At 27.2% G+C, this 23,191-nt stretch overlaps 2 protein-coding genes across 2 annotated transcripts; both read left to right on the top strand.

Annotated features, from left to right (window-relative positions):
* The first annotated feature begins 370 nt into the window (after positions 1–370).
* On the top strand, positions 371–5,311 carry LOC109795309 (putative WRKY transcription factor 70). The gene is made up of 3 exons (XM_020354766.3): positions 371–905; positions 1,447–1,548; positions 4,742–5,311. Exons 1-3 carry the CDS (start codon positions 568–570, stop codon positions 5,100–5,102), a joined length of 801 nt encoding a protein of 266 aa, XP_020210355.1. The 5' UTR covers positions 371–567; the 3' UTR covers positions 5,103–5,311.
* A 10,824-nt stretch (positions 5,312–16,135) lies between these two features.
* Positions 16,136–19,151, top strand: LOC109795181 (calmodulin-binding transcription activator 2). Its single transcript, XM_020354612.3, has 6 exons — positions 16,136–16,339; positions 16,527–16,642; positions 17,024–17,112; positions 17,468–17,510; positions 17,679–17,773; positions 18,685–19,151. The coding sequence occupies exons 1-6, from the start codon at positions 16,216–16,218 to the stop codon at positions 18,941–18,943; spliced, it is 726 nt and encodes a 241-aa protein (XP_020210201.2). The 5' UTR covers positions 16,136–16,215; the 3' UTR covers positions 18,944–19,151.
* Positions 19,152–23,191: the final 4,040 nt, after the last annotated feature.

Here is a 23,191-nt window from a genome sequence, read left to right as displayed (position 1 = left end):
AATAAATAATTTAAAAAAAAATTAATTAGTATTATAATAAAAGAAATAACTTAAAATATAATTAACAATAATTATTATTATTATACTAAGTAAAACTTAAATAATTTCTTTATACATAAAATTTCAATATATAAAATATAATTTTAAAATATTAATTTATCTTTATTTATAATTTTATTTTATTTTATTAAACAAATATAAATACCACTTTATTTTTTATCAAATTAATTCTATCTTATTTTTTTTGTTATTTTTTATTTCTTTTCACTTTCTCCCCTCACCAAGAAGCATTAATGACTTGACAATTTTGAGATGTCCGTAAAATATAAAATTGTTTAATTTCATTCAATAGTTTGTGGTTTGGTTTCACATCTCACATCTCACATCTCACATCGATCCCCATTAATCCTACCGTTTTATGTTCATTTGTTTTCCTTTCTTCTCTTCTCTCTCACTCTCACCCTCACCCTTAGCCCCTTCCACCCGCTACGCAAATCTAGAACAAAACCACAAAATAATTTTTTTTCCTTCTTCTTCCCAAAACTAGAGCCTCCAAGCTCATAGAAAATGAAAAACATGGTTTGTCCCGAAACTGAAAGTGAAAGTGTCTCACTCAAGAGGAAAAAAGTGATGATAATGAAAGAGCTTGTTAAGGGCCAAGAAGCCGCTACTCAACTCATGCTTCTTCTCGAGAACCCCTCTTGGAGTGACACTGATCGGGACTCTCTCTCATCTCAGGAACTCATGGCCAATGTCCTCACATCTTTCACACAAGCTCTTTCTATCATAACTGCTTCTGCAGATGACGTTATTCCTCCGCTGAATCTCCACAGTTCCGGCGATGATCAGTGCAGTGGGAGTGGGAAGAGATCCCAAAAGGGTGGAAGAGGTCGCTATCATAGAAGGTTATATTTATCATCTTCCATTTATTATTTATACTGAATTAGTTGATACAATTTTAGAAGTGTTTTTAAGAGTTTTTCGTGTTCAAAACTCATTCTCTTTCAGACAAATCTATGTAGGGTTTGCTTTTCTTACAGCGATACAGTGTTTTATTCTTCACTTCCCCTCACTACAAACCCTTCAACCATCGGCGATTTGGGTCAATGAGAGGATTTTGCCGAATTGGGGTTGTACGGACGTACGGACGTACGGACATAGAGAGTGTCATTGTTTTACATGATAGATTTTTTATTTTTTATTTTTTATGAAAGGAAGTTGAAATTTTGAGGTTATGCATATGTTGGACCAGATGATAATAATTTAGAATTAATGGAGATAATTAAATATGTTGATTTTAAGTAATTGAGGTTCAGATCCAAGTGGGGTTCCTTGTAGTTTTTCAGAGATGCGTTTTACATATATTCTAGATGTTATAGTATGTTGTTTTATATGATACATGATATGCATGAGACATATTATATATTCCTGAGTTGTTGTTCGTAGGAGGAGTGCATTGACATGGACCGTACTCTCGAGCACCACTGAAGACAATCATGCATGGAGGAAGTATGGGCAAAAGGGAATTCTGAATTCTGAATTTCCTAGGTACGTAATTGAGAGACTATTTGTACATATAGTTCAGTTGCATCTCATCATCATTCTCATGTAACTGTACATTAGTCTGTCTTTACTCCTTTCTGTTCCTATCTCCAAGAAAAATGCATGAAATTTCACATTAGAAATATATATAAGCGCTATTGCTAGAAGTTTGGAACAGTTCCTTTTTGAGGATTCATTCATACCACTAGTAGAAATTATACACCATAATAAATTAAATTTTTTAGTGACATTTAATATGATTTTTAGTGATAATAAAAATTGGTACAAAATCTTTTAGCTGCATTTTCGCAATAGTCATTGTATGTAGTGTCGCTAAAACATTTAGCAGCAATTATTTTGAATGCTGGTAAAATTTTTTATAATGGTCGAAAAAAGTATATAACTTTTTGTGACATTTTTTACTTTCTACTCGATGTAAGACTTGTAAGATGAGAATTGTTTTTTACTTATATATTTTTTAATTGTCTTATCTCGTAATTAATTATTTTATCAATAGTCAATGTAAGATTTGAATTTTTCCCAATACACTCCCTCAAGTTTAGGGACTATTGAGAATAGTAAGTTATAGGTTTAACTTAACCTTAGAAAACAAACTTGTAAGGTGAGAGTTATCATATCCATTTATATACTTTTTATTTATCTTATTTCTGGGTAATGTGCGACTTAAGTTTTTCTAAATAAATAATTGTCGTTAATAGTAAATTTTGGTGTGATATAAATATATTTTTAGTGGTCATTATATATTAGGCATTAATATTTTTATTAAATAATAAAATAAAAATAATTAATTTATTTTTACTAAATAATTATCGGTAATAATCAATTTTGTTGTAGTGATACTTAAGCAGATTCAAGAGGAAGGGCTAACAAAACCCAACTTAGGGAACTGCTTCGTAGCTGAATGTATCATCACATACACACACAAAAAAGATGATACACTATAAAAACATAATAATTGAACTTTTCTCGGGGGAAAAATTACCCTCTTATAAATAAAATTAATAGAAATAATAGTGTTAGGATGAGAAATTTTAGAAATTTAAGAAATTTGAATTGCTTCAATTTCAATTTTTATCATTTTTAGAATATTTTGTTTGGATAAGTTAATTCAAATTTTTTAGTTTGAATATGATAATTTGATTCTACTATGGTAAAATTAATTTTAAAAATATATTCATATGTTGAGATTTTTAAATTAAATTTTATAAAAATAAATGAGTCAATTTTAAATATTGAATAATTTTAAAAATTAATATTAGATATTATTTAATAATTAAAAAAATATTTTTGGATATTTAATAATTAAAAACACAAAAAGATAAGATAAAATATATAAACGAAATAAGATAAAAAATATGAAAAATTTCAAATTCTTACTTTCTGGGAAAAATTTGAAATTATATCATTTTAAAGAATTTCACAGATGTTTAGATTTCAATTTTTTTTTTTAATTTTTCATCCAAACACACTTACTTATTAAGGTGAAACTTCTTAATTTACATTCATGGTGGAAGAATATAATAAGAAATTCCATAAGTTTCTTTTAATATATATATATATATATAAAGAATAAGTTAAATTATCTTACATATAAATTAATTTTAATTTTAATTTATTTGAAAACCAATTTTAACTTGTGCATAAATTGATTCAAACTTATAAAAGAAAAACTCTTAATTCATTTCACCTTTATATATATATATATATATATATATATATATATATATATTTTATCGATGCTTATTAAAAAGTTTATTCAAATATAATCGAGACATTGAATGAACTTAGTTAAAAATTAAGGATATTATTTACTATTTTTAATTTGGTAAACATATTATTAGTACGAAATATATTTATCAATTTGGTTGATAATTAATTTTTTTCAAAAATTTTGACCGATTACTTTTAGTGAGGTCTTTCATTTTAATCATATTTTTCTATAAGACTTGAGTTCAAAATTTTACTTAAAGTGACTAAATTTAATGCCCTCAAACTAACAACTTATCAATAAAGATATTATTTATTGTGACATCTCTTTTTGATAATATTTCCTCTAATATTTTTCTATATCTACCCTTTATTCTTTTTCTCAAAGCTAATTGTGCAATCTATTTTCCTTACCTGTGTTTTCAGTGACATTTCTCTCCACGCATCCAAATACATTAACTAACTTTTTTTTGCTGTCTATTTTGTGATAAGTATGATATCAATATTTTCTTGTATACATTGATTCTGTATTTTTTTTTCTTTATATCCACACATTCACTTTAACATATACTCATCTACTTCTACATTTTTCTCTTGTTATCCCTTTGGAATTCAACATTCATTTCTGTGGAATATAGTTGGTGTACGATAAGACTTTTCTTTATACTTGCTAGGTATTTTATGATAAATTCTTCTATTAATATAATATAAATATAATAAATTTACGCCAATGATTTGACATTGACATATATTTCAATTTCTAAATAATAGGTAAATATATAATTATCACTATAAAAAATATTACATTTAGTAATATAAAAAATATCATTATAAATAAATATATGTAAGTATAAATTTATTATTACAAAAAAATTGTCATATAGTGATACATACCTTATGACATAATACATGTTATTAAAAATTATTTTTACCCACATAATAAATATAATACATATTAGTATATTATTAAAAAGTGTGGATATATGCTATAGTGACATACAAAATATGTTATTAAATCTCATTCAAAATCAACACTAAAATTGTGTGTAACTATATGCCAAATAGATATATACTTACATATATACATATAGTCTACCTATAGTGACATTTTTCTATATGTCACCATATATAACATCTCTTTTAGTGTATTTGACATATAACTATATACAATTTTAGTGTTAATTTTAAATAAGATTGAACAACATATATCATGTGTTATTATAATCTATATATCTACACTTTTCAATAATATTCCAACATATTATTTTTATAGTGCAAGTAAAAGTAATTTTTAGTGACAAATACCGTGTCACTTTAAAATATATGCTATTACATGATAATTTTTCCTTAGTGTACTAACTAACAAAGAATTTAACGGACTCATATTGTTCATGATCTACCCCAGACCAAATTTTCGTTTGAAGATTAATCATGTAACCCACCTTTGTTCTCAATAATAATTAATTTGTAGGAGTTACTTGAGGTGCAGTCACAAGTATGATCAAGGTTGTAAAGCAACCAAACAGGTGCAGCGGTGTGAAGAGAATCCTGATATGTACCAAACTACATACATTGGCATGCACACATGCAATGCCAAACCCCCCAAGGCTACACATTCAACCACAAATTCTACTACTTGGGAATCATATCTTCTGAATTCTGATCGTGACTCCAAGGTACCAAATGTACATGATCACCACTCACCAAGCTTAACTATAAAACGAGAATTTCCCAAAGAAAACACATCAAGTGATGTTACAGATCACAATTTGGATCCTAGCCTGTGGTCAGAATTGAAGGATTTTGAATCATCGATCCAACCCTACCATTAAAGAGATAATGCAGACAATGTGTATTAGTCCATGCACATACTCTCAATCTGGACATGGATTTTGGGGTGGCAAGTGGCAATTGTTCATTTCGGCACTCACTTCTGCTTTGATGAAAATTAGGTGCTTTAATGTTTTATGAATTTATTTGGATAATTTTTTTTATAAGCACTACTAAAAAATGGAATAAGTATTTTATAATATTAAATTAATTTATGTATAAGTTAATTTATTAAAAAAAAATCTATAAGTGATTATAAAAATATTACCTAAATAAACCCTAAATTTGATAGTTTCCTAAGCTTAATTGTTGAGATTGGTATTTTTATCGTATGTTGTTAATAACATGATACAGTAATATGTTGTGACTTATGAGAGAAAAAATAATAATAAATAAACTGAAAAGACATTGTTCTCTTCTACATATCATTCTTCATGCCGCTCACTAATGTGATGATCGAAGACATAGTCATCATGTCAATGTCCAATAAATGACTACTTTACAAAAGAAATGCAATATATTTAGTCAATGGGGTTGTAAAAGAAATGCAAAAAAAAAAATAATCATATAATTAATCAACTAGTAGTGCAATTGACAGGAAAAATATCATGTGACTTATTGCCTAAAAAGACCTTTGAAAATTCCTTTGTTACATGCCAATAATGATCGTGTAAGCTAAAGCTTCCAAAACCCAAAAAGCATTTCGGTTTTGTTTTCTTCCTTGCAATTATTGTGTGGGGGAATAAAGTGTAAGCCATCAACAATTCCTATATTGTATTGGAGTAGACAAAAACAGGATAAGCTCTTCTGCATTTGCGTTAAGTAGTTACCCCAAGGAGCAAGGCAATTATTATTATACACATAACCTAGTTACCTAAGGAGCAAGGCAATTATATCATACCCTTCAACTAGTAACCCATATTATGGCTAGCTAGCTATATTCAATCACATGTATGCTGCATATTATAAGACTACTAGCTGTTATAAACTCTTATTATACCCTTCACATTTTACATGGCTTTTAGTGTGTTTGGATTGCTGTTTCAGAGGCACCAAACACCAGTTTGTAATTTTCAAAACACAAAACGAAGAAGTAACAATACTTATGGATTGGCAATAATAAGGTTATTTACGTCTGATGGAACTGCAATCCAAACACACTTTGGATGTTTGGTTTGCTGTTTGCAACCATTCAAATGGGTATTCCCAAACAACAAGGGTGTGTCATTAATTGGTACAACCCTTGGTTCACTTTCAACTGGAATCCAAATTTCAAACACAGTTTTCTTCTTTGGGTCTTGAGAAGATCAGCATGTCAGGTTTTGGTCATATGGGAAATCCTGATCATAGGTTTCGTGAGCATTAAAATTTGTAGAGTTGCTTTTGTAATTTTTATCCAAACATATAATATACGTGGAAATTAGGATAACTACATATAGTTCAAATGTAAGATCAATTTTATACTGCTCTCAATTTCTATCATTGGCTAATTGTAGTTCAAAAAATCATATTTGTATAACAAATTGGACCATCACATTATTTATTATATTTATTAATGGAGAGAAAAAAATAATAATGTGAAAATATTGTTGTATATGAATTATTATAGATGTTTCGTACACTTTCTGTTTTATTAAAAAAAAAAGGAATTAAAGAAAAAAGCTTAAACATAATCAATTATCAATTTTTAATTATTTTTATTTAATTCTATTTTTTAGTCGTGGAAAATTTTAATCCACGTGCTTTAATTTTAGGCAAGAGGGATTAAAAAATTCATTATTATTATTATTGTTAAGCGTAAATGACTAAAAATGAATAAATTAAATCCAAATAGATATTGAAATGGAAAAAAAAAATCACATTTTTAAACATCAAAAACATATTTAAGAAAGAAAAAAAAAAGGTAAAATGTGAGCCTGAGTGGAGATTAAATTTAAAAGATAAATCTAGTCTTTGGTTTATGCTACTTGGAATTTCAATTGTTTTTTAATTTTCTTATATTATTCTCTTGGACCTCGTTTGATGAATTTAATTTAAAATTTTCAGGTTTAAACGTAAAAAATCATTAAACAACTAATAATTAACGAAGTTTGCAATTGGAGTTTGGAAGTGATCACTACTTTGTTTCCCGTACAGAATAAATCATACTATCACTTGTAAAAAAAAAAAGAAGAGAGAGAGATGTAATAACAACTGTTTTTACTTTTAAATTAATCAGATTAAGGAGTATAAGCAAAGTGAGTATTTTCTTAATTGTAAATCGATTATAGCAAAAACTGATTCATGCACTTTCATTAATTGGTTTACAAGGCTTAGTTGTTGGTTTGGAGATTTCTCGTCCCATTTTTCTTTATAACATGATAGGAATTTGTCATTAGAGAAAAATTAAAACAAGAAATAATCAAAGTATTCTTGGACTTAACAATATTGTTCCCTTCTTCTGACTGCTAGTTTATGTTATGAAGACAGAATCATTAGATCAGTGTCCAAGAAATTACTACTTTGCAAAAGAGAATTGCATGTACTAATCGATGGGGTTGTAAAAAAATATCCAAACAATAAAATTAACCACTACTGTAATTAAGTGGAAATATCAAGTGATTTGTTGCCTAATTATTTTCTACGTTTGAGTCTCCCTTTCTTTTGCACGTGTACGGATTAAAATTAAGCTAAAGCTTCCAAAAGCCTAAAAAGCATTTTTCATTTTTGTTTTCTTCGATCCTTTCATTTATTAAAGTTGGGGGAATGAAGTGTAAGCCATCCACAATTCACACAAGGAGTGGACAAAAACAGAAAAGACTCTGCATTTGCGTTGGTTATTACATGAACAAGTTATTCATTAAGGAGCAAGGCAAATATATTTGTACTCCTTAATTAAGACAAATTTCACGTGACACGTAATTGAGTTATTATTATTATTATTATTATTATATCACATAGAAATTATCAGAAACCATGGTCACGTTATTTAAACTATCACAAAAAAGACAAATTTATACATTTCGTATAATTTAATAAATAAGCTTTAGTTTAAGGAAAATTGATCGTCTAATTATAAATAATATCAATAACAGCAATAATTTTATCCCACTAGATGAAAGTTAATTACATATATAATAGATGTCATGATGTCAATTAGGAAAATAATATTTGCACATCCAAAATAATGTTATTTGACATCTAAAAATCGCCATTCTTTCAATCAAATCTCAATATTGTTTAACATGAGATTCTTTTTAATTTCCTCTAGTGTCTTTCTTATTAATTTCATCTCTAACCCTATGCAATCTCATCTCATCAGTGCCATTAAGATAATCTTCTGTGTATGTATCCTAAAATCAGCTTAAATAATCATTTTTCTTTCTCATTTTCTTCCACGTTTTCTTTTCTTATATAGTAACACATTCACACTTAAGTTTGCCCCGACGATTTTAATTAATATATTCATGATAAAGGTATATTTTCTAAATGAACTAGTGAATGTTTAATTACTAACCCTTGCTTTTATTTAATTACCTACTATGTAAAAAAAAAAAAAAAAACTCCGTATCTTTATATATTATTTAAAAATAAAAATAAAGTAAAAGTGACCAAGTAGCTTTTGAGTGGTGATAATCATAAAAGTAGCTTTTCAACAATTTTAAAAAGTGAAGTTTGCAGAAAAGTATAGTAAAAGAGAAAGAGTGGTTTGAGAGGTATAGAAGTAAAATTGTTTATATATATATATATATATATATATATATATAGAATAATTTTATTATTACTATTATTATTATTATTATTAATTAAAAGACTTTTGAAAAGGGAAATTTATTTTTAAAAAAAAGTTTGAGAAGTAATTATAAGACTAAATTTATTCAAAATAATGTGTATATGAAATGGAATAATTTCCTTTATTATTAATGTAAATATGAAATTAACATGGACTATAATATGTACAACATAGTCTAGACTCATAATGTTAATTCTACCAAACCAATTTCTGATGCAATGCAACCTCCAAGGCAAAAGATTCTACTACTTGGGAATCATATTTTCTGAATTCTGTTCATGACACCAAGGTACTAATTACATGTACATGATCACCACATTAGCTCACCAAGCCTAACTATACAACAAGAATTTCCCAAAGAAGACAAACTGAGTGAACACATGTTGGATCCTAATTACCTGTGGTCAGGTTTGAAGGATTTTCAACCATTGAAACCTTCCATTGTGCCCTCAAAGATGGAATCATGTACAGATTCTCAACGTCTGGAGATGGATTTTGACACTCACTTCCACTTTGACCAAACTCATTTGATTTAACTTCGATTAGTTTATGTGCTTCGGGTAATGTGCTTGTCGGATGCTTCTTGTTTCTTGTTAATACAAAAGTGTGTCGTCATGTTTTCAATGTGTTATAAAATTCAAGAGCAATTTCCTCAAATTAATGCCTTGGTTTGGAAATGCTTATAACCTGTTAATATTGACCTTATTCATTACTTGTAATATAAAGTGAACAACATGATTATCATGTTGTTTTTGAAAACTAATACATATAATGACAATTAATTGGGATTAAAAATAAATATTTATGTTAAATGTAAGGAATAAAAATATATATTAATTTTATAAAATGAAAACTATTATTATTTCGGAATACCATAAATATTTGTAATATTATTTTTAATTCCCATAACACATGCTTTTTAAAATATCCAAAGCAAGCTGCATGGGGTCTACCAGCCTACTTTCCACAGTGAAGTGATGAACAACGTAAAAAAAAAAGGAACTGGAAATTAAATAATGAATGAAAGCTCGACACGTAGCACATTGACTTGTTGACTAATTACTAAGAAAGACCTTTGAAAATTCTTTTCTACTTTTGAGTCCGTTTTCTTCTGTTGTATGTGGATAAGAAGCCACATTTATTTCACTTTCCCTTTTGTTTTCCTCTTTCATTTATTGTGCGGGAATGAAGTGCAAGCCATCCACAATTCAAAACCAGTACAAGTTCTTCTGCATTAGCCGAACCAAGACCATTTTTTTTTTCTCTGTCAATCTTAGATACTAACTTCTTTTTAAAATACAGATAATTAAAATGAATTTTATTCTTTCTAATACAGTTTTCTTTATGTATACGATCACAAAATATTATGTAAATATAGTTAAGAAATTCAATTATCTGCTTGTTGTATCAAATTTTATTAAAATTACATACTGAAGAATGTTAACAACAATTTTTTTTAACACTTATTTTTGTTGATTAAAAATTATATGAAAACCAAAAAATTATAAGAATCATTAAATAAGATGTGAGATTGATCAAATTTTGTATTTTTTGATAAATTTTGACTTCTTGACAAAAGGAAATGTGTTTAAAACTTGGGATAGAGAATATGTTATTATAATCATGAAATAATTACCTAAAGAGCAAGGCAAAAATTAGTATGCCCCCACGAATAAAACTGGCAAGATTCAATCACAAATATATATTGCACGTTAAGAGACTGTTAAACTCATTGAATTAGGTCCACTTTTTACTTTTTAGATGATTTTACTGTATTTGGATCCAGAGAAGAACAGCATATGTGAGGTTGGTTGGCCATGTTGGGAAGTTCTGGTTACAGGTTTCGGCCAATTAATTCATCAGAATGCTTAATTAACAAAATTCAAGACCACTTCCACGGTTTCTTGGATTTCCTGCTTTGTTTGGCTTGGCATAAATTTCAACACTATTATGTGAAAAATATAAAAAGAGTTGTTAAGAAGAACTAGTTTGGTAAGCTTCTATATATGTTGGCTGTCCTATTAGAAGAAAAATGAGGAGCCACATGCGTTTCCGTTTACACGGTACGTAGTGAGGTACAACAAAAAGCTTAGATAGATATTATTGAAGCCATGAAATGTGTACTTTTAAAATAATTTAATTAGAATGAAGTCAATACTCAGAAAAAAATTTTATAAGAAAAACTTGTCAACCGTAGCTGTAGCAACAACAATGCCGGCAATGGTTGTGCCATGAAAATAATAGTGACAATCATTAACAGTGATTATAATACTACAAGAAAATTATTATGTAGTGACACATTTATAATGACACAATAAGTATCAATAAAAAGTACTTTTACCCACACACTAAAAACAGTATATGTTAGTATAATGTTAAAAAATATTGGTATAAATTATAGAGATACACAATATATATATTGTTAAATCATATTTAAAATCAATATTTAAATTGTGCATAACTATATGTCAAATAGATATATACATACATATATTGTACTTCTAGTAATATTTTTTGTATGTCACTGTATGTAATATTTTTTGTAATGTAATTGATAATGTTGATAATTGTGATTGTCATATAAGTGTTGGTAATGGTTGTTGTCACATCATTAGAATCATTATCCTTATTATCATTATTGGCACATGGCAAGGATGATTGTAAAGATAATGAAAGTAGGGATAATAATATTGATAGTAATGATGATAATACTAGAGAAAATAATGGTTAATTGTAGTGATAGTGAGAATAGTTATGATGGTGATAACAATGATAATAGTAGTAACAATGACAATGATAATGATTATTATTGCTTTTCTCATCCTACTACCACCAATGTCATCATTCCTATAGTTGTTTCTACCATGTGACTATAACAACAATGAATAGTGATGATGATACATAGTGGTGATTGTAGAGATGATGGCTATCATGTGATGGATGATAGTTGTGGTGGCAATAGTGATGGTGGTTATCATTTTTGTTACAATCATTGCTTCCACATTATCACTATCATGATAGCAAGTAAGTAATAATTTTGGTGACGATAAAGCAAAATCAACGATAATTGTGGTGGTAGTGATAATGGTGATTATAATGTAGCAACATCAGTTTTGACGGTGAGAGCAGTGACAATAGTGATAATAATGGTAAAACATGTGAGGGTTGTTCTCTACTTATATCACTAGTACAAAATAGGTGTACTACGTCGGATATTTTAGGCTTTTTACGTCAGAAAACGTACCGACGTAGAAGCGGGAGACGTAAATTTTAAGTTGGGGCTTCAAATCCGACGTAAATTTACGTCGGAAATTACGAAACCCGACGTAAAAAAGTCGTAAAAAAACAAAAAAAAAACTTAAGAACGCAGGCAGAACGGCCCGTTCTGCTTGGAGAACGGCCCGTTCTGCTTGGAGAACGGCCCGTTCTACTTGGAGAACGACCCGTTCTGATTGCAGAACGGCCCGTTCTCCAAGCAGAACAGCCGTTCTGCTTGCAGAACAGGCCGTTCTGCTTCGTAGAATAACAAAAAAAAAACGTCCACTACCTACACAAATAAAACAACCAAAAAATCGAATAAAATAGATAACCAGAGTAGCAATGCTAAGTAGAAAAGTGCTAACGAAACCTTGTTTCATACCTGAGGAGCAGCAACAATGTGCAAATGAGTAACAAAGAGTTCATCCCTCTGCAAAAAACAAGAAAATGATTCAGTAACAAAGAAGAGGGAGAGAGTTTACAGAGAAAAAAATGAAAAGTGATGAAAAGTGAATGCGCGCGGTGTGCCTCGCGCTCTCTTATTCAAATTTGCGTCTTTTTTACGTCGGACCTGGTAGGGTGCGACGTAAATTGGACTTTTTACGTCAGACCTTCCCAGGTGCGACGTAGATTGGACTTTTTACGTCGGACCTTACCAGGTGCGACGTAAAAAAGTTCGCAAAAATTACAAAAATGCCACCGCATTTTTTTTACGTCGGATTTTCGTATTTCCGACGTAAAAAGGGTGACGTAATATGCTTATTTTCTACTAGTGTATATTCATTAATTGTATTATTTCTAGTCGATGTAGAACAATTTTTTTTTTCCAATACACCCCTTCATGTCCAACATTATTGGGCTTGATATATAGATAAATGGTGGGTGACCCTTTTTAATGATTTATGATAACTCTGATACCATCTTAAAATAGTAAATTTGAGTATAACTCAACCCTATAAAATCGACTTGTAAAGTGATAGTTGTTCTCTACTTATATACTCATTAATTGTCTTATTACTAGTAGATGTGAGACTTGAATTTTTTTTCAATAATTATCATGACAACAATGATATTAACGATAATGACAATAATAATAATAACAATTTTCCTTCATCCTATCACCATCAATGCCACCACTTCGACCATTATCATTGCCATGTGGTGATAACTAGGAGTGGTTGTAATCATAATGTTGATGACCGTCATGAGAATGAGTTAGTAATTGCAAATATTACTTAAATTGAAAACTCAATCCAACCCATTATTTTAATTCGGTAACTATTACTTAACTATCTCTAAATATTTAGAGTATAAGTATTTTAGTATGTATAATATATAAATAAAATATTTATTTTATATATTATACATACTAAAATACTTATACTCTAAATATTTTTGTTACATAAGTATTTTTATAACATATGGTTGAAATATGTTATACAGACAAAAACTTTTGTGAAAATAATTTTGTTAGAAAAATTATTTTTCTTAGAAAATACTTTTTTATGTTCAACTCTTTCTACAAAATACTACCTCTAATATTATAAAACTCTCTCAACTAAATTTCACTCTTTAAAAAATTAGTTAATTTATTTAAGAGTAATAAATTTATTAATAATTTAAATTATTTTTTAAAATTACCTTTTAACATCTCTTAAATTAACTTTCTCTTTTTTTTTTGCTTAATCATTTCCCATCCAATAAACGAATGTTAAAGGTATTTCTAAAAATATAATTAATATACCTAAAAATTAAAAGATTGTCTTATATAAAGAGAAAAAAGAATAAAAATGATCGACAAAATAAACGTGTTAGCATCCGTCAGAGTGTTTCTTTAACTTATGTTTCTCAACAGACAAATACTACAGTGATTATAAATTATATCTTTACAACAATATAAATAAGAAAAAATAGTACTTCAAGGACGAAAAATAATAATAATAATAATAATAATATTTATAAAGTACAAATAGCAAATCGAGGTGATTTTTATTTATGATAAATTTTCTTTCCATTTATGTTTTTTTAGTGTTCAAGAAACCAAGATTTATTTTATATGGTAGCTAGGGACAAATTTCATATACTTTTTCCAAATCCTGTATCAATTGGATGAACTTATCCTAAAGATTTATTTTTAAATAGTGCCAGTTGGTGAAGTTAAAGTCAAAGAAAGCCAAACTTCAATAAAATAAAAATTAGAATATATTATTGCGATTAGCGTTTACAAATGGCCTATGGTAGACCATAAATTGTGATTTCCTAGGAAATTGTTTAGGTTTTCAATTTATTTTTCTCGTTAAACTTTATTTCTTTTTCGATTTTAGAATGACTTATTTATAATAATATATAAAAATAATACATTCTTTTTGTGTACATATATTTTTAAGATTTTTTTACCCTTATATACTTTTTATCCAGTCACCCTCACATTATTTAAGTAACAGATCACTTTATCAAAATTATTTATCATTTTTGTCTTTTAACAAATACACGAAATGTCTTTTTTTCTTATTAATATACCTTAATAAAAGAAAAGTACGATCGTAACATACATAATAAAATGATATAAATCTTATGTTTTACCAACCATTCAGAAAGAAAAGATTTATGTTTTACCAACAAATCAATTTTTTTAAGTAAAAATTCAAAAATTTAAATTTTGTGCATGAAAAATGTGGTTGAAAAACAAGATTTCATTAAAAAAATTAATAAATTTTTTAACAAAAATTAATCATTTGATGGTACCGATAAATATTTTTGTACCAATAATATAATAATAATAATAATAATATCTCATGTTTTGAACCTATTGATGTATTGTAATTTGTAATTTCAGTTAATGAAAAAATAAAAGAATATATACAATAAATATGATGGAATGTTTTAACATTTGTTTTGCGTTATATTTTTTCCTTTCTTTCAATGGCGGAATTTGGATAGAAAATTTGAAGTTGTCAAATTAATTTTTTTATATATAAATTAAATTTGTTTATTAATTACAAAAATAATAAAATTTCTTATTTTTTTTATTTAATTTTATTATAATTAATAATATGATAATATACAAATAATATATATATATATATAAGAGTATATATAAAAAGAAAGTTTAAATATGTTTTTAGTCTCTCAAATTTAAGATAAATTTATTTTTAATCCCTCAAATTTAAAATTGTTATTTTTAGTCCCTGTAATTTTCAAAAATCTTATTTTAATCCCTCAGATCACTAATAACATATTTAAAAGTAACGAATTAAGACGATTATGCAATATCAATTGGATTTAATGTGATGTTTTCACTAATAGAAACATCAATAGATAAATTTTATACAATAAAATTTGAATATAAATGTCTTAACAAAATATGAATATAATAATATATTTTTTCCTTTCTTTCAATGGTGGAATTTGGATAGAAAATTTGAAGTTGTCAAATTAATTTTTTTTACATATGAATTAAATTTGTTTATTAATTACAAAAATAATAGAATTTCTTATTTTTCTTATTTAATTTTATTATAATTAATAATATGATAATATAGAAATAATATATATATATATATATAAGAGTATATATAAAAAAGAAGGTTTAAATATGTTTTTAATCTTTCAAATTTAAGATAAATTTGTTTTTAGTCCCTCAAATTTAAAATTATTGTTTTTAGTCCTTGTAATTTTTAAAAATCTTATTTTAATCTCTCAGATCACTAATAACATATTTGAAGTAACAAATTAAGACAATTATACAATATTAATTAGATTTAATGTGATATTTTCACTAACAAAAATACCAATAAGTAAATTTTATACAATAATATTTAATAAATTTTTTAACAAAATTTGAATATAAGAATTAAAATAATATTTTTAAAATTAAAGAGACTAAAAATATTAACTTTAAATTTGAGAAACTAAAAATAAATTTATCCTAAATTTAATAAATTAAAATTATATTTAAATAAAAAAAGAATTTAGAAAAGTTTGAAGGAGTTGTGAGTAGTGATAACGAAGTTTAGGTGCTTTCTTTCCTCCTCCATCATATTATTGTTGATGACTTTGTCTTGATTTGCTATGCTTTGATTGACATGGATATTCAGCAAATATTATTAGATGCACAGCATCGATGGCTACGTCCGGTTGAAATTTGTGAAATTTTCAGCAATCGTAACAAGTTTCTACTTGCTCCAGAACCTGAACGTATGCCACCAAGTATGATTCTCTCTCTTATATCAAGTTCTCCAAAATGATTTGTAAACTTGTTTTAATTTTCTATTTGAAGGGGGAAAGTGGAGACTTTGGATTTTAACCAATTTGAAGAAACTTCACACGATTATGCCCCGTATCTAATTGCAAAATGCTCATCATCTGGTTTTATCGTATTTTTTCTTCACATTAGGTGGTTCACTTTTCCTGTTTGATCGGAAGGTGGTGAGATTCTTCAGAAAGGATGGCCATAACTGGAGGAAGAAAAAAGATGCAAGAACAGTCAGAGAAGTTCACGAGACACTAAAGGTAAATACACTGCATCTAAACTCAAAGTCTTGAGCATGTTACAATCCATCTACTTATTGGAAAACATTACTTATATGATGCTTTTAAGATTGAATTTCATTTCAATCCACTTGATATTAAATGAAACGGTAAATTTATTGATAATCGTTGAGATAAGTTTTATTTAAAAAAAAAAAAAAAGAATTTGGATCTATATATGTCAAACTTACAAAAGGACCTTTAAAATGAGATCCCCACACATGACACATCTAGCTTAGCAGTAAAATGAAAAACAAAAGTTCTGTCAGTAAGCTTTTAGTTACCATCATTGAAGTAAATTCTGCTTTAGGAAGTAAAATGTTATGAGAAAGTTGTTATTCTTTATAAACTTTTGCATTTCAGGTTGGAAATGTCGATGTGTTGAGCTGCTACTGTGCCCATGGAGAAGAAAATGATAATTTTCAAAGACGCACGTATTGGATGCTTAAAGAGTAAGTGTTTCTGTTTAAAGTTTTCAAAGTTCAGTATAAAAATTCCCCTTTTTTGTTTAATGTTCTATCTTCATTAGCCTGATTCTTCTCACCTCTTGCTCCAAACTTTCTGCCTTCCCTTGTTCTTCATCAGAGAGGGAATATCTTCTATTTAATGTGTTTGGTCTTGCTTAAGGATGGTATGGTTTAACAGAGGACTAATAAGATAGATCTTGCAAATGTTGATTTACATTACATTGTATTGGTTTAAATTAATCATAATATGCTTCTATAAATTGCTGATTTGTTATATATATAGTTCTTAAATGTGGAAAGGGGCTCCTCTTCTCACCCTTTTTATTCAACATTGCTGCAGAGAACTCTCTCATATTGTTCTCCTCCATTATCTGCAAGTGAAGGTAGCAAACCATTCTTTAAATTACTTTTTATTGTAGAAACAGTGCAGGAGGCGCCACTAATACTGGCGTCTTGCTACGGATCTCATGTGGCTGGAACTATTAATTCTACACTTTCAGTAATATATATAATTTTATTTTGATAAATAATTTTTATTTTTTATTTTTTAGGTCGAAAAGCAGCTGATGGCTGGTTCCAGCAACAATCCAACTTCTGGATATTTCAGAAGTGAGATATCGCAGAATGGGATAGATTTCTACAATAGGTCATATACATCCCCTTCCATCTATTTATCTATATATTCTCTTTTTCACCAATCAATATGTACGCTACTGGTTTTCTTACTGAGACATGCTTTTACTGTTATAAGTGTAATAGAGGATATGATGGAATAGGAAAGGAGAAAAATAATAAATGTGTTTGAAAACTAACATCAGACACAACTAATAATGTAATAATGATTTATATCTCTTAATTTCTTAATTAAGTTATTTAGAGTTTAAATCTTAATTTTAAGTATGAAATAAACTCTATTCAAAGAGAAATTTTTATAATCTCTAACAGGGATTATTCACTACATCTAACAGTGAAAATTTCGTACTATTATCAGGATTGTAAAGAAAAGCTATATATGTGTGTTTGAAAAAATTGTGTTTAAAAATCATCACTCTTATCCTTTTTATGGTTAGCACAACAAACCCTTCATGTGTGACAATTCTTATAAAATTCGACGTTATATATATGTTGGGCTTGTTGGTATTGATATATGTTTAATATTAATGAAACTAATAATCCTTTTTGTTGATTTTAATTAGTTTTGGATCAGATCCAAGTGGGTTGCTTATACTTTTTCACAGATGCATTTTACAGAATCTAGATATCTTATAGTATGTAATATTCTATGGAGTACATTAAAGGATGACATGCATGCTGCATATTCCAGAATAGTTGTTGCATTATTAGCTTCAGTTCTGACTAATTAACGATCATGAATACAGACTATTACATGAAGATGATACTCTTTTACAACCCGTATCAATAACATAATACGTGTTTGATAAAGATTAAATTCAGAGAAATGATCGCATTTTTTTTTTTTTGGGGTAAAATCTCTGGCTTTAGAACCACTTTTTCGATATTTTTATATTTAATCTATAATATAACACATGATCACAGGAATGATGAAAGATTGTATGAAGGATTAGATAATGAAAGCCTGAATTGGGAGGATGTACTTAGCTATTGTGATGAAATATTGCATGAAGGATCATATAATGAGATGCAGAATTGGGAGAATGATAGCTCATATAAGCAATTTCGAGGAAAACAGAAGATAAGTGATTCTGAATGTTCATGGTCCTTGTTAACTCTAAGTTCTGACGGAGACACAGATATAACATTGTCAAATTCACATGATTATTCTGGTTGCTCATAAATTTATCAAATATAGTTTCGGTTAATAACTATAATAAGTTGATGCATTTTGATTTTTGATTTCTATATTCGGTGCGAACCGAAATTATGAATATATATACTACGTTGAGGTGTACTTATAATAACTGTGGTACAGGAATTTACTTTAGTCAAATCCTTAGCTATGTTTGGGTATAATGAAAATGTGACATGGAATTGGCCTAGCCTTAGTCAGTTCGTAATAAAACCCAATTCCACCACCACAACACATGCAGACTGTTTGGATATCTGTTTCAAAACATGAAAATGTGTTTTTTTTTAAGCATGAAATCTAAACACAACAACATTATTATTTTGAAATAAAAGTAGATTGAGTTCATCTCAACTTTAATTCAAACACACACTTATTCACCTAATAGGAATACTTAATAAACCCCTCCTCCTCCTCCGCATCCATGAATCTACCCAAGATCCAATTCATTTTTGTTCTCTACTAACTTCTATTTTTCATCACTTCTCCAAAGAAAACTTGAGCCAACTAGGATTATTATGAGTAGCATAACCCTCTAATCAAGTAGTTAACGTAGTTACATATTCGATTTTTAAACAAAAGAATATTAATTGTGGATGAAATAATTTTGTATCAATTAATCTATCCACGTACGTGTTCAGCTTAATTAAACTTTTTGAAAAAATTAAACTTTGTTTAACTTGTCTTTTTTAGTTGGTGGAAATTATAAACTACGTGTTTTAATTTTAGACGAGGGATTTTAAAATTCAACATCTCATTGTTTCATATTTTTTTTTAAAGATTGCCGACATGATTTATATAATATTTCAAAACTAGTAAGTTTGTGGAGCGTGTGATTTTAATTGACCAAATATCTTTTTAACACAGATAAAAATTAAATTGGGAAACACCAGGTTGACCTCTCTTATCCAGGATCGATCTCATAACCACTAAGTCAAGAATTCAACTAACATTTTATTGTTTCTTAAATTTACTTTTCATGCAATTTTCATTCTATTTATATTTTTTTTATTTAAATATTAATTTGAATCTCGTAATTTTCATATAAGTAAGTTTAATAAACAAATTTTATGTCTTGAATCAATAAAAAAAATAATTTAAAATTGTTTTAAATTTGAAAATAATCATTACTTGAGAAGAACCAAAGTGATATATATTAAATTATAAAAAATCAGAATAAATATTTTGAAAGATAGATAATCAAAATAAATTAAAAATAAAGGATAAAAATATAATTTAACAAACTTTATATCTAACCATACCTAAAATGCTTGGTTGACATAATTATTATCTTGGCTTAATTGTGTTTTTTATCTTCAAGTATTGTAATTGTGCAATTTTGATCCTAATGTTTTAATTGGATAATTTTAGTCTTTAAAGAATTTGTAAATATGTGATTTTGATCTTTTAATTTTTAATTGAACAAATTTTAGTCTTTCAAATATCATAATTATGTGATTTTAGTCTCTCCCATTAAAAATTTAATAATTTTAATATGTAGATATATATAATGTTTTAAAATTATACAATTATTTAAGTTAACATATATTATAATTTTTGTTAATGTATCAAGTGATATATATATATATATATATATAATTACTAAATAAATAAAATTTATATATTATTGGTATTATAATATTACTGATAAATTATAATATTTTTAGTATTGATAAAATAATAATTTAATAAATATAACTTAGTATATATTAATATACTTTTACAAAAATATAAATATATTAGATAAGATATGTATAATAGAAGAAATTTAATTAGAAATATACATATCTTATCTAATATATTTTTATGTTTGTAAAAGTATATTAATATATATTAAGTTATATATTTCAAATTATTAATTTGTCTATAAATATATTATTGATATTATTGATATTAATTTATCAATAATAATATAATACTAATAATATATAAATTTTATTTATTTAAGAATAACAAATATATATTATTTTAAAATTACATAATTATAATACTTGAAAGATAAAAATATAATTAAATATATTATTTTAAACTAAATTATTCATCATTTAAATTTTAATCTTAAATATAAAATAAATTATATCGGAAAAAAAATACACACACCTTGTATATATTTGAGATTTTCAACAGAAATTTTTTATCATAAATATTTTGTACTCTCAGTGTTAAAAAATAAAAAAAAATAAAAATTACATGTGAGGCCACGAATAGTGATGACTGACATGAGTTCTCTAATTGTCTGGGGTATTGTATTATTTATCGGCGGTTTTGAACGACGCAAAATGCCACGTTTCTTTAGATAAAGTTTTCTTTACGCGTCAGGCATGAGAAGCAAAGTTGTTTAGCCACCCAACTTTATTACAAAATAAAATAAGGCTAATGGTTTCTCACTTTCCTTCAAACAATTTAATATAACACAATCAATAAAATAGTCCACATGTCAGAGAAATTATTGAATTGTCGAAGGTTACGCCGAAATTGTTTAGTAGAATTTTATATTTTGTAAAGATGTTGATGAAGATGCTGATTTATATTTTATAATTTATTAATTTGGAAGATTCTAACATCATGCAGGAGGACATGTTGTATATGGGTAAGTACCGATTTAAAGTATGTGGTATATACCATCATCTACAATGATTAGTTTAGTCTAATAATTAAGTGGAAAAAGATTTGTATAATTAAAATATGAGGATTTAAATTTAATCCTTGTTGCAATCACATCTTTTTATCATTTAAAACGGTTAGATACATATTTCAGTATTTATGTAAAATTTAGTTAAAAAATTTAATTTAGTAATCTCTACGATGAAGTTGTGAATGTTGAAGGTTATATTTGTAATTACAAACATAAATATTTACATAAAATAAAATTTAAATATTTATCAAAAATAAATGTAGAAGATATTAAATAATAAAAATTATTATTATCCTTTTTCTACTGCGAGACACTTAACAGCATACTTCATTATAGGAGTACTCAATTTGAAATAGATTTTTTTTTTATAGAAATTCTTGTGAAAGTTTTGTATAAAAAAAGAAACTTTTATAACGTAAGATAAAATATTTCATGAACTAGGTGAAAACAATTTTGTTTGAAAATTTAAATTTCATAAAAAACCTTCTTCACAATAAACTCTTTCTACAAAATACACGCAATAATTAAATCACTAAATATTTGTATTTAATGTTATTACATACTTAAAATTAAATTCAAGACTAATGATTAAAATGTAGCTATGTATGCCATTTGATAACAAGTGGGTGAAATTTTTTTGGGTTGAATTTTTTTTTTACAGGGAATAAAAAGATTTTTCAGACAGAATGAATATGGCCAAATCACATATATATTTTTTTTAATTTTTTAGATATGGAGGCAAGTGGGTGAACTTTTCCTAAATTATTATGTGAACCATGAACATATGTTGCCTCAGTTCAACCAATGATTTTGAGTCAAATCGGACTCCTGATAAATGTTTTAAATATCATAATCGTACTTGTTGAGAAAAAGCATTTCTCAAAAGTTTTTGATCCTCGCCCCCTCGATTATCTGTCTTTGGTCTTTATACTTGTAAATGGTGGTTGTACATGCAAAATCGACTTCAATGTCAAAATTAGCAGGTACTTGAAGTATATATAGGTCATGTATCCTTTGAAGGTGAAAAACAAGTATATATCGGTGAGAAAATATTATCATTAATGGATAAGATATTCGGATACATTTAAAACATTTTATTATTGTGTAAGAGTTGAACATTAACTTTTGTCATCATGAAAGAATGGTTTGACAAGCCAAGTACTACTCGACCTATGGGAATGCTCTATTCGATTTAGATGAACATCATCCAAACCCTTACCATGTAGTTGCAAACTTGCAATTATATCTTTGATGTGTGGTCTAGAATAGGTAAGTCTTCGGCATGGAGCCTAGGACCTATCCAATACAATAATAATAATTTTATCCAGCTCGAATAAACTTGTTTGGAAGGAAAGTGTTTATGTTGTATATAAGAAGCCACCAGGTCCCACCAAACACCTGCGTCAAAGAGCTTTGTATTTGGAAACGACTTGACTCTTGCATTCTTTCGCAGCATACATCCATGTCTACTTACAATAGCCCTATTGCATCAGAACCTTCTATATCACAACCAACACCTGCTCTTACTCTTCCCATTCATCACCATCCAAACTTGTTTCCAACTTCTCAGCCCAAAGCTCATTTTGGTTATGCTAGAAGTCGCA

Source organism: Cajanus cajan, chromosome 9, assembly GCF_000230855.2.
Source record: "Cajanus cajan strain Asha chromosome 9, NIPB_CcT2T_4, whole genome shotgun sequence".
NCBI lineage: Eukaryota > Viridiplantae > Streptophyta > Magnoliopsida > Fabales > Fabaceae > Cajanus > Cajanus cajan.
Note: the sequence above shows the minus strand (reverse complement) of the source record. Positions and strands in the feature narration are given on the sequence as shown.